This window comes from Passer montanus, unplaced genomic scaffold (genome assembly GCF_014805655.1).
Source record: "Passer montanus isolate IOZ18808 unplaced genomic scaffold, ASM1480565v1 scaffold10, whole genome shotgun sequence".
Taxonomy (NCBI): domain Eukaryota; kingdom Metazoa; phylum Chordata; class Aves; order Passeriformes; family Passeridae; genus Passer; species Passer montanus.
In genome coordinates this window covers 21954243-21967630 of record NW_024356505.1, presented here as the reverse complement: position 1 = coordinate 21967630, position 13388 = coordinate 21954243, and the positions used below count along the sequence as shown (strand labels likewise).

Here is a 13388-nt window from a genome sequence, read left to right as displayed (position 1 = left end):
CAGTTTTCACTGAAATGAATTTTGTTATGTTAGGGTTCTAGGAAAGCAAAGCTATTTGCTCATAGTAAATAATTTCAGATGGGTGAACTGGAAAATAGCAAAGTGTAGATTTGGGAACTGCATTTCTGAGGAGGAAATTACTGCACATTTATTGCTGCAAAACCAACAGAGTGCTGAATTCCTGTCTCTGTGGTAGAATTCTAACATTTTGCACACAGAAATCCCTGCTGTGTGGGAAGTGGATGAGAAGTATATGGGGCGTTTTGCTCTCAGGCCAAATTTTAAAAATTGCTATGAAAGATGTATAGATTGAAAATAAGTTGCTGGGAGAGAAGCAGAACTGTAGTTTGTGCAGGCAGTAAGACACATTTGAGTGTGTTTTTTCAGAAAACATGATTATAAGAAAAAAACCCCATGAATGTTTTCTCACTAAGGATGCCTTTCCAGGAGAGCTCAGAGACTGATCCCAACTGTGTATGCAAGGAAGTTGGCACTCTGACAGAGAGCACCGTTGTGTCTGCAGAGTGTGACAAGCTGCAGAATTTTAAATAAAAGTTGTTTGGCTTTGAAGCACAGCAGCTTACTTACTTTCACAGATTTGTGTTACTGACTAGAATGTGTTCTTTGGCGTGTCAGAAATCCAACAGGGCAGCAAAGATGCACAGTTGCTTTAACAGCATTAGGGAAGTGTAAGCTTCCATGGTGTACAGTCTTCAAAAGTCTCCTGATGAGAGAAATCCTCCTGGAGAGGCAGTGAGAAAGGGTGAGCACTGCATCTGAGTAGCAGCATGAGCAATAGTTAGTACTGATGCATGGTAATCCCAGAGGACACCCCAGATACTGAGGAAAGCAGGTATTTTTATAGTTATGCTTTTTAGAAGAATGTTGAAAATGTGGAAATATGAGAGAGCATCATCAGCAGTTGTACATTATGTTGCATATGAGCAGCATGAGGCCGAGTTCTGCTGCTGCTGAGAAAAACTTCCAGGTCACTGAAATATCAACCAGTTTGAAAATCATGGGTTATTTTTCTGTCTAAAGCCACAGTGGAGATTTGTGATTTTTCACAAAGTGAGAGTACTCAGAAAGGATACTAAGGAATTGAAAGACTGAATGGATGATCAAAGGACCATAATTAATGTTCGAGCTTAATGTACTCACCATGTCCACTACTATCTTTGCTAGTGAAAAGTTCTTCCATGTGACCTGGGAGTCAATAGTAATAGTTGCTTTTGTTGAATTTATCAAACAGCTGTGAAATATTACTTTATGAGATATGGGAATAGCCTTTTTCAAACACTCCCAAGCCGAGGCTGATCTAAAAGTCACAAGGCTTTGTTAAATGGAGTGTCAGGCTTGAGCTGATGCTGTAAACCCCGCAGGGAGCGAAGCACCTACTCAGGTTTTGGGTAAGAGTTGGCTGCAGTCCATCTGGCTTGCCTTGCTTGTGGAGTGAGTGTACTTTAGAATCCAGCTCATCTGGGAACAGCAAAAACCTCCTTGACCAGCACAAGCGATATGGCAGCTTGCCAGGAGCTCATAATAGATGAGAGCATTCCCTTGTTGGAAGCGAAGCCTGTGATGGTTATTCAAGCAAATGCAATGTGTTTCCTTTAAGTATGCAAATATGGTTATTAGCCCTTGATGGAAAGTGTGGAGTGTTGGTACATTTAGCAACTCAGATCATGAGCTTGTGTAAAAGTCACAGAAATCATCATCTGGGATGTTGTTAATTGTTGGAACATGTCAACAATTCGCCTTCCCTGGGTTTTACTATTAGAATTTGCTGTGTGGGACTGTGCAAACACAGGTGACAGAAAAAGCACCTGGCCATTCAAACCCATATCATACTTTGTCCAAAGTGTTTTAAAAATAAATTTTAACATTCCTTGCTGCTCTTCCTCCTCAGAACTCTTTGGAGAAATTAATTAAAAGTGCTGCCATCTGTTTATCTTACATTTCATACCAAGGGTAAAAAAAAAAGAGTGCCAGTACTTTTGAAGCAGCATTGTATTTTTTTGTTATTAAAAATACATGTTAAGAGTACAGTGAGTACTAGTACATTGGTCCCACTTTTGTGAGTTGTTGCAATGCTTTTTCAACATTATTTTAGTCTTTTTGTCTTAAAAGAAAACAACTCTGTGTGAAATCTGTGGGTAATAATCACTGGGTGGAGATGGCCTTCTCTGACAGAATTATTTTGTTCTAGAAGTAACACCAGGCACAGCAGCACCTGACTTTTTACTGAGCTCCAGTAGCAGCTGCATTGGCAGCTTCAAAGGTAAAGTCAGCCTCGTCTCAAGTTGACGCTGACAGATTCTCTGGACTCCCTTTATTCTTTTGGATGTGGATTTCTGGATTTTGCCTTTGAATTAGTGGAGTTCATCCAAAGTTCTATCCCCTTCCTGTAAAAACTTGCCCAAAAGAGGAGGTGTAGAGGTCATTTATTCTGAAAAGCTGTTTTTCTGGGGAAAAAACCTCCATGTTATGGTTCATATTTCACTTTGTTTTTAAAGCACACCGTGGAAGAAAAAACAGCTTACCTGTTTCAGACAACTTGTTTATTCTCTTTTTAATTTCCTCCCTGATCCTTCCCCCCCCGCTATTTTTAATTTCCCTCCTGCCCTCTTTTTATTTTTTTTTTAAAGAAATGAAACAGTGTTTTCAAAAGACAGGCAATCTTAATGGTAAGTCCTGGTAGAAGAACATGTGGGGTAATTCTCTTATTTTCACCAGTTATATTTGTTTTCTCACAATATAAATTGATAGTGTAATTGGTTATTTCTGCAGTGTAAAATTAGTGCAATTAAGATGATTTTGCTCTCTGTGCTGTATTACTTACTGTATTTCATTTGGACTAATGGAGAAGACAGAAATTTCACCCTGCAGGTGAAATTTTTTAGTTCTTGTAATATATGGCAGATGCTGATTATTGAGGCTGTAAATGGGGAGAATTGGATATTAGAGAAGATAAATAAGAGTGGGGGAGGGGACTGAAGGGGAAAGACAGTATTTGCAAAGACCTTGAGGTAAGCTGCTTTCAATGTACTCTTTAAGATTTAATGACCCTTATAGAGATTCTAGCAACAATGTAATGGCCAACTAGAGGAATTAAAGGCCTCAGGTGATGATCTGAACAGCAAAAGCTGACAGAGGCCATAAATACTATTACAGTGTGACACAGGCTCTGCTAGGAGAAAGTTTTTTTGTTCACATTGTCTGTGAATGTGTGGTCATTCAATAGGGTTTGAGGAAAGAGCTGGTGAAAACCTCAGTTACTTCAGGTGAAATCTTCTTAGGGTTTTCCAGGTTAAAAGTTCTTGTTTTTGTTAGAATGTACCCTTCAAAAGAGTTGTTCTTTATCTTTTGTTTGTATCCATTCCTTTTTCCAGCAGTAATTTCTCATCATTGTCTTTAAAAAAAGTCCTAACATATCCAAATTTCTCTGAGCTTCAATTCCAAGAAATTGTCCAAATTTTAAGATGAAGAACCCTTGAAAATTGCTCATGGCTCTTCTTTTCTGAAAAAGGCCTCTATTTAATTTTGGAGATATTAACAGTTTCTAGACATGCACTGATCAAATGTCTGAAATTCTTATTTGTAATTACAGTAGCTGTTTTACAGCTCAGTGGCAACAGAATCAGAGCACAGGAAAGACTTCTCTGTGTTGGCTCTCTAAATAGCACGAAATTCTTATTTGTAATTACAGTAGCTGTTTTACAGCTCAGTGGCAACAGAATCAGCACAGGAAAGACTTCTCTGTGCTGGCTCTCTAAATAGCACGAGCTGTTGCTGTGGAGTGCAGGCTAAAGCAAACTCTTTTGAAATTTTTCTTCTCATCTCTTCATCCAGGTTGTTGGGTTGCCTCATTCTTGGTCAAAAAGCTTCCTTGTAGGTTTGCAGTCCTGTCTTCATGATGTCTGTGATGATACTGACTTTGAAGCAGCTTTATGGTATTTTCCTCTGCTGTCTGCCTTCTGCCTAGGATGAATCCCAGAGTTTGCTGCTAAGGGTGCTTGTGGAGGAACACTGATGCAGCCAGATGCCATGTTGCTTTTGTGTTGCTTCCTAGAGTGATTAACTTGTCAGATTGGCCTCCTAAACACCAGTATGAGAGATGATATGTACTTATCTTAATTCAAAGCCAGATGACCCCTGGAGTTACCTCAGCCTGATAGAAATCCCTGAATAGGACAGCAAGGGGTAACAGCGCTGTGGAAGCTCTGTGGTTTCCTTTCTGCACAGTAAAGGATTGAGACACACACTTGGCCTTTCATTTTTTTCTTTGACAAAAGTAGAAGTGTGAGAGAAGAAAGTTCCACATTATTCAGTTTAGAAATGTGCCTCTCATTTGCATGTCTTTGTATCCATTATTTACTTGCTAGGGTGACTGATAGTCCTGCTCAGATGTATGCATGAGATGACAAGGCACCCACAACAGAATGACATTGGTAACAACACATGGCTTGTCAGCATATATTGCTAAAATATGCCATGTCTTGTGGAACATTAAATATGTAATATGGAATGAACATTAAATATGTATTAGGTTGTAAACAAAAATTAGTGAAGGACATTACCTGAAAGTTTACTAGATAAGTCTTTGTCTTTCCTGAAAACATGAGCTAGTACCTTTAAAAATATAGTGAGAAAATACCATGTATTTATTCTCATGGGCTAATACAAATGATTTATTAAATCTCTGTTATATTGGAATGGAGTATTATTGCTTAAAACCCTATTCTTAGGAACGACGCTGCACTTAATTTAGACAGCAACTGTTGTGTTGGATAGGAGAGATTATGTTTTGAAAAGACATGCTTGACTTTTGTCTGAGAGAAAAAAATACCTTTGAGTGTAGGAGTGCTCTTGGTGTCTGGTTGCTGAGACATGAGTGATTCACTTAGAGGAGGCTGTGTAAAGAAAGAATCTCTTGCTCCAGCTCATTTTGGCCTCAGATTGAGGCTGAGTTTGACCAGCAAGGTGGAGAAAATAGCATTGAATGGGAAGGTGTGATCTTCAAAAACTGGATGTGTGGAACTCATGAACATAGAAGATACTAAAGCACAACTATTAGTTGTGAGGTTATGAAGCTCATTTAAGTCACTAAAAAAGGAGAGCAAATCAGTATGATATCTGGATACTCTTTAAGATAACTTGTATGTTTTGTTTTTCAGCTTCTCTTTTGAAAGGATTGAAACATGCAAACATTGTGCTGCTTCATGACATCATTCACACCAAGGAGACCTTGACACTTGTGTTTGAATATGTGGTGAGTAAAGTGACTGTATGTTCTAGATATGATCCAGAGCATATTGAATTCTGTGGAAGTGCTCTCTTTATCATCAGTGATCTGTAAATCAGGCCAAAATAACCTTTTACTTTATTCAGGAGAGTGATAGCTATAAGAGATTTTACTTTCTAGTGGTGTAAGCTAAAAGTGGAAAGCTGGGCTAAACCAGAGTCAGAGATGGAGAGGTGGCTTCCAGACTCATGAAGGACTTTAGGCAGTTGAGCTGACTTTTCAAACTTACTCTGCTTCATAGTTATAGCTTGTATACTGGAGCTTGTTCTTTATTGATGTGATCAGGTAACTTTAAACAGGTGAGAGTAGTGTAGGGAGGAATAGGACTGAAATGCTTAACAGGTAGCTCATTGATGCAAAGCTTGTATCAAGTTTAAATTGCCATTTTTTGTGATTGGCTTGTGCAGAGTGTCTTTTTTTAAGCAATATCAGTAAAAAATGTGTGAAGCATATAATTTAGAATTTGGGGTTTTTTTAGCTTTTCCATGACTAATGCTTTATCTATTAATTAAAACTTCAATTTACATAGTAGGCAGTATAAGGATCTAATAGTGTTGAGAGTATTACTTTCCAAAGTACTGGCCTTGGCCTCCTAATTAATCTTTTTAGTTTTTCTAAGACAAACATATGGCATTTATGTAGAACTACTTCAGCATTTAGCTGTGGAATTGTGCAATGTGCTATCATAATTAACCTCCCAGTTTTCACAGATGGGTCCAAGAGCATGTAATTTAAAAGAAACAAATGACTTTAGACACCGTCAAATTTTCAGTATAATATCAGTTATTGTATTACACTCTGTAAAGCACTGTGTTTATAAAGTACAGTGATTGCTAGCAGTACTCTAAATACAACTCTGCTTAAGACAGATGGAATTATTTTATGTGCTTCTTGGGGGCAGGCCTTAATTTTTACATGACAATGCACACAGCATCACAGAATCCTGTCTGGAGAAGCCATTCACCTTGTGTATTTACGTAAATGTGCTGCATTCTGAGGGTGAGGGCATTCAGCTTCAGCAGCCTGTGAGCATTTGATACAGTATGTATTTTTTTACCTCAGATATGGGAACAGTAATAAAAATTTAATTCCTTTTTTAAAATTCAGTAATGTTCCTACTCCTGACTTACACACTGAATAAGCATAGGAAAAGCCTTGATACTTAATTTTATATAATGGTCAATGTACACTTATTTGCATATCTTTACATGAATACATTTTGCAATCCCATTTATCAGCAGCTGTATTTAGCTGTATTCTTTGGAACTGGTTGAGAAATTAGATGTATAGAATATGTTTCTCCCTAAAATAGACGGATTTGCCTATTACACTAATTTAAAATGGGTGGATTTTACACTTTACTTATTACACTGATGCAAGTTTCTGCATTTTCTATCCAGTAAGGTTGTTTAGACAAGTTGTTTAAGATAGATTGTTTAAGACTGGCTCCCAGCCATGTACAGACACAGATTAAGCTTCATGCAGTGGCACATTCTTCTGGATTCACTAAGCTGTTTTTCAACAAGGGACCATCCCTGCTGAAAGTTGCACATTTTGGTTCCCATGGTGTTTGGTAGCTATTGAGACTGTTTGAGAATCTCATTTAGTAATGGTTTCTAGCAACTGATCCAAGTAATATTTTAATGCTTAGGCTGATAGGCAGTCTCTCAAGGTGCTGCTGGGGAAGAAGGGAAGGATACTTTATTATATCCAAACAGCATAAAGACTGTATAATAACAACATTGTAACATGCTCCTGTGCCTTGAGATGACAGAATTTCTTAACAAAAGCCTGTTTTCATTGCTCAGTAATGTAAGGTTAGTCTGATCAAGCAGTGAATGCTATCTGATAATGCTTGAGAATGGCCGCATAACCTGAAATGAATTCTTGTGGGTGTGCATGATACAGGTTTTAATTGCACGATTGCATGGATCTAATTTATTCCTTTGGTTATAAAGCTTCCATTCAGTGCATGGTGTGAATGTGCAGAGGTAAAAATTATAGGTGCCCATTTAAATGTACAAATTTTGGCTGGTTGAGTATGCAATCTAGCTGTGTAATTGGTGTTATGAGCTCTGTATCTGTAATGTCTGGTTTGTTGTTATTTTAACACCTGTACATGGTTTAGCTCAATCATATGGGTAATTTGCACTGAAAGAAGTCAAAATGTTCATGTGATTAAAAGTACATGGTGGTGTACGTTTTTGAATGACTGAATCCTAACCTAAAAGGGATTGAATTTGATTTATTTCATAAAGTGATATCATGGAACTGATACATTATTGTCATTGATCACTACTGACCTTTTCAAACATAATAAAAGACATCTGAGTGAGTTATCTTGACTAAATTAGGAATGAACAGTTAGTGATCTGAGAGTTCTCAGAAAATGGAAACTTTGGGCTGCTAGGTTGGTGATGATTCCTTAGGGAAAATAATACTGGTGAAATGTCTAAGGTTATCAGAGGTGTTTGGTTTCAGCATTGACCCTGAAAGAATAGAATGAAATTTAATTTCATGTAGCACCTTAAATTGCTAAATGCATTATGGTGGTAAGTTAAGTGCTGAAAGGAGAATAGCCTCTGAAAGGGAACATGGCAGTCATTAAATTCTCTGGGTCCTTCAAATTAGTTTTCTTTTAAATATGTATGTCTATCAGGTGAAGACATGACAGTTTTTTAACTTTAACCTTGGTGGTCTGCAAAGCTAAGAAAAGTCAGTCTTGGAAAAGTCTCTCTGACAGTTGAAGATCAGGACAAATTTATTCTACATATAAACATTTGGTGGTGGATGTGGAGCTGTACATTTATGTGAAAGAAGAGGAAGAAGAGAAAGGGAGCTTACTCATTTTGAATGAAAGAACTTAGTCAAAATAACTTAGAATACAGTATCTTGTTACTAAGGTATATGTTACCTCTTACATCAGCATATTGCAAAGCATGCTTAGAGCTCAGTTTTATCACTGGATGACTTAGAGGTATTATTACCTAGGGAGTTTTGAGTATGACCTGCTTGGAATTTCCTCTACAAAACCTCTATGGCTGATAGTCTTTCATGTATACATGGTAAAGAAAATTATTTCTGCATAGTTAACTGGGATGTGCTAAGCAAGACCTGAAAATAAAATTTTGACACACTTTACATCTGCTGCCTGAGACTGAAGTAAAAGGTCAGTTCAGCTTTACAGTTCAGTGGAGGCATGCAACTTGCTCACAAAGGTTTTGTTCCCTTCCTCCCCAGGCTCTGGTTAGGTGATAGTTTAGGTGATCTCATGGGGGTGGTGGCTCTAGTGCCAGTGTCACTGGTATGGCCAGGTTTGCCCAGGGAGGTGGTGCATTTCATAGGTGAGATCTCTGAAGATGCCTTCACATCTGTTTGCTCTAAAATGATCATTAGCTGCTGCCGTTTGCTGCTTCACTTGTTTATTTAGAAGGAAGATGACTGAATTTAGAAACCTATAATTGCTGAAAGGCAATCCTAAGCAAAATGTATTTGCTACAGGCTTGCTAGAATGATAATGAGGTTTTCAGTTTATGCATAATTATGTAAGTATATTATTATCAATAAATGAACCCGCAGCTCATCCTATTCCTGGCATGTAAAAGTGAGCTAGTATGGCAATACTTTACATCATGCTTTCAATATTTATGAACTAGCTTTGCAACAAGAACAGATACTTATAATTGGAAGGATGAGTAATGAGCAATATTATGTCTTCCTCAACAGTGAAAAAGCTTGAGTAATCTAATGTAATTTAAACCCAAGCATTTTCAATTGCCTTGCCTATTTTAATATTTGTGTATGTTTTTGCTTCTAAAAATTCCTTTCCATTAAAGAACATTTAATTATCATTGCTTCATTACAGCAGCTAAAATAGGTTGTTATACAATGAGTTTACTTAATGAAGTTCATTAGTTACATTTCCCTCCCATTTCCTGCAAGAAAAAAAATAGGTGTGAGTTTCTCATTTTAAAGCTTATTGGAAATTGACATATATACTCTTTAACAGAATTAAGAATTACACAGCTGAGATTTTGAATTTGTCTTGGGACAAATTTGTCCCACATAATACTTAGAAAGTGTAATGTAAGAAAGTGGGCAAAATTAATCACTTGCAAGGATCAAAAATTTTTCCATTGCAAAAATTTCAATTTTTTATAACTTTTGATGATTTGAAGACTATTATTGTTTTTGCATTTTTATTTATTTTATTAGGGAGCAAGTGTTGAAACTAAAGGTATGATGGCATTGATTGTTTGTGAAAACAAACAAAGCCTTTTTTTTAGTGGATGAGAGAGCACGGAAAATCAGTAGTGTCTCACAGCAGCTTTTGAGCTGTTATCACTGGGATCCTTCAGTGATGTGTAATACCTAGGGAGAAACTGGGCACAAGAAGGAAGGAGGAGTCTTCTAATCCTTGACTTAAAGTGAAACTTATTTGGAGCCCGAGTTACATTATTTTGGCGAGAAAGTGAAATGGTGGGTGATTTTCTTCCCGCTTGAAATCAAGGTGCCTGCCCAGCTATGGTAAGCAAGAACTGAAAGCTAGTGAAGCTCTGCAAAAAGCCCGGTGCCTGCAGCCACCCTTGCTTGCTGGGAACATGTTTGTCCTCCCTGGCCAGGAGCAGCCACCGAGGGCTCCCAGCAGTTGAATTTGGTAGTTTGTGTTTACCTTGACCAGAGAAGGAGCTGCTCCTCTGTGGTTTAACCCTGCCTCATGGCCCAGGCTTGCCTTAAGTTGCATTGGTTAAATTGCAGTCAAAAAGATGACAGATCAAGGCTGAGAGTAAACAGAGAGAAAGGAAATCCTGTACTATTGAGAATAGGCAGTAAGGGAATAGTACTCTTGGTAAAAGCCTTGTTTTTCAAGTTTTAATGAGCAGATCAGAGACAGGTGCTGCTGATGTCCAAGTATAGGCTGGAAATGCAAACAGAATAGGTTTCAGGAGGGAGGGATTGAGGTGGGATTTCAGAAGGAAAGTGTTTAGTGCTTTGCTGAGAGGTAAGGATTCTGCCAGATATGGGCATTGCTAGGAAAGAAGGAATGAAAAGTTTATTTTAATTTAGATAAAAATACTCCTGCTAGTCTAAGAAGTTTACACATGTCTAGCAAGGGCAGATGTTACTCATGCAATATTCTTGAGCACATGGTGTAACTCTTAGGGATGATGCTGTGCAGGGCCAGGAGTTGGACTTGATGGTCCTTGTGGGTTTCTTCCAACTCAGCATGTTCTGTGATTCTGTGATCCTGTCTTTGCTGGATTTCAACATGTTGTGTAGACTTCATATGGAGGGCACATGCTGATGAATAGGTGTATTAATACAATTAATCAAGATTTACAGTCCAACAGGCTGGAAGGCTGTGTGTATCTGAATGACCAATTTTTGTACAATTTACTAACAGTTGGTAAATATTGATTAGATTGGTGGTGTGCTGTGCACCATTTAATAATTAGAATCTATTATTTCTTCTTCTTTGTATTAAGTATTAACACTTGCATTCAATGTAATCATTAAAAAAAAAAAACAACACACACAACAAAATCAGAGCATACGAAACATCAAGAGTTGAGCTGACAGAATACTGGAAATCCCGTGAGATATTCTACTATTCTGACAGATCCTAATTAGCTTTTTCCTAAATTACAGATAAAAATGCAAGTGTCATTGCAGTACATTAAAAACACATTCATGTAGTAAGATGCATGTGCATAGGAGATATGCCAGCGGTGACACTCTACTTGATACAGGTGAGACTACTATCCTAAAGGGTAAATTTTTACACACAAGAAAGACATGAATCAGCTGGAGACCTGAGGGGGAAAAAGACAAGGGTGAGTAAACATCGAGAATAAAGCCTTCTAAGGAAAAGTCAAAGTAAGTAGGGCTCTAAAGAGTTGGGGATAAAAAAAGGATGAGACATTTACAACCTTTAAATATATCATAGAGAAAGTCAGTGACCTATTTCTATGTGTATGGTTAAGAGGATGAAAAAGAAAATCTGAAATTACAGTAAGGAAGAGAAAGATTGAAGTCAAGAAATGCCCCTTCCATACTAACAATAATAAAGCACTTCAGAAGCTGCTATGGGGTGATGGTTTGTCTAATATTGTCAGTTTTTAAAGAACAATTTAGGCAAATAATCAACAGAATTTTGTCATTGATAGTAGATATAGGTAAGATTATTATTTTTTTTAAGTCCTTTCTATATGTATCTTTCTGCATCATAACTTTAATCAGCAAAATATGAATAGTTTTAGTCTTTCAGTGAAGTTAATATGCTGTTGCTTTCCTGTGTCAGGAACTGAAGAAAAAATACATCACTTTATTTTATTACTTTAAACAAAGTTTTAAAAAAATTCTTTTAGTTGTGTGCTTTTTGTTTGTTCGTGTGTGTTGGTTTTTTGCTTGGCTTTTTTTTAGTAATTAATTATTTCTGTTATAGATTTGTGCACAGCTCTATCATCGGTAGTTCTGAAGGCATCCCACATATTCCTTATCTTTTTATTTCCATCATAAACTGACATGGCCTAGTTCCCTCTGAGGTGACACCTGACAGTATCTCAGCTTGCACTAGAGACTGTCCAGTCTAATTAAACTTTTTTTTTTCCCTCAGGCTGTCTTTAATAATATAGGTTGTAACTCTTAATTCCTCTTAAAATGTGAAGCTCTGATTTATTCAGTGCAGATTGAAAAAACAAATAAACAAATGATCAGTCCAGAACTTACTGTTTGAAAAGTGATGATTACCATAATTCTAAATCTTAAAAATAGATATTTCCTTCCTGAATGAAGTATGTAGCTTTGTACTAATTTAGTCGTATTGATAAAAAATACATCTATGCAATCTTTAATACACAGAAACTTAGGTGAGCAGTTCAGGCAAAATAAAAGTAGTAAAATCCTGAAGTCAGAATGAATAAATCAATAACTGCAGATATTTTTATGTTTATAGTTTTACGATGTAAAAGATAATTAAGAAATGGCAAATAGGAGGAAGCAAGAACCAAGCTTTAGTAATAAGCAGAGCCAGCTCTTGAAAGTTAAAAAGCTCTATTAATTGTTTCTGTTTTACTACTTTGATTAAAGAGGATCTAATTTGTGGAAGCATCACTTTTATTTTGTGTGCCTTGCAGTCTGAACTGAGTTTTTGCCAACAAAATTTTTATTAATCTTACAATCATGCATGGACAGTTAGGATTAGGATACATAACAGGAAAAAAATCACTCAGCCAGTGCGAAGAGAGGTCTGTGTAGGATGTGGAAGTCTTTAAAGGGAGGCTTTGCACTGGTCCTTTCCTGCCCTGAAGATGGTGTTTGTTTTCTTGCCCAGCACACACCACCATGGAAGGGCTCTTGTGCCAGCTGATCTTGTGTGGATACAACTGAATTATCCATGGTCAGTGCCATGCCAATATTAATGTGGATACTTGACCAGTGTGGCTGTATGTGGATTGTCAGCCTCCCTCCCATGTATGTGTTCTGCTTACATGGTCCTGGAGCACGTACTCTCACCATGAGCCTATGGGTATCTTCCATGCTCTAACAAGAAACTTTCTTGTATATTCAAATTGTTATTATATTTTTGTTTGTGTGTTTGTTTGTTATACATTCATATCGTGGTCAGTGTTGTGGAAGCTCAGTGACATAACAAATTAGAGGAAAAGTGCACATGCCCATCCTTGAGGGCGCCTGTGTTACAGCTTGCAAAAATTGTCCCAACTCTGTTCATTTTGAGGTCTCTAAGTCCATCACAGTTTGCACAAGCTGATAATATGGTCCTAGGTTTTGGTCACACTAAACAGGAATCCCTACTTATTTGTGCAATGTCACTTTTGTTCAGATAATCTCACTAAATTAAGTGGGTTTTGTCTCCTTAACCTGATTTACTAAGAACACAAAGCTGATAGAATTATTAAGGTGGATAGAGAATAAGGAGGAGGATAAACTGGCATCTTTAGAAAGCTGTATTTTGTTGAAGATCTTTTAGTTCATTCAGCAATTCTTTCCTTAGTGGTGTGTGTTTCACTTGTCTGAAAGGAACCAGATTATTCTTTGTGAAATGAACAGGGTCTTTGTATCC

The 13388-nt window shown here is 37.2% G+C and overlaps 1 protein-coding gene across 5 annotated transcripts in view; it reads left to right on the top strand.

Annotated features, from left to right (window-relative positions):
• CDK14 (cyclin dependent kinase 14) overlaps nucleotides 1-13388 on the top strand; it is a 382986-nt gene that overhangs the window by 129383 nt on the left and 240215 nt on the right. For all 5 annotated transcript variants that reach the window (XM_039707409.1, XM_039707401.1, XM_039707426.1 and 2 more), the window contains one exon: nucleotides 5178-5272. In XM_039707409.1, the coding sequence (XP_039563343.1) occupies nucleotides 5178-5272 (95 nt within the window). The remainder of the gene's footprint in view (nucleotides 1-5177; nucleotides 5273-13388) is intronic.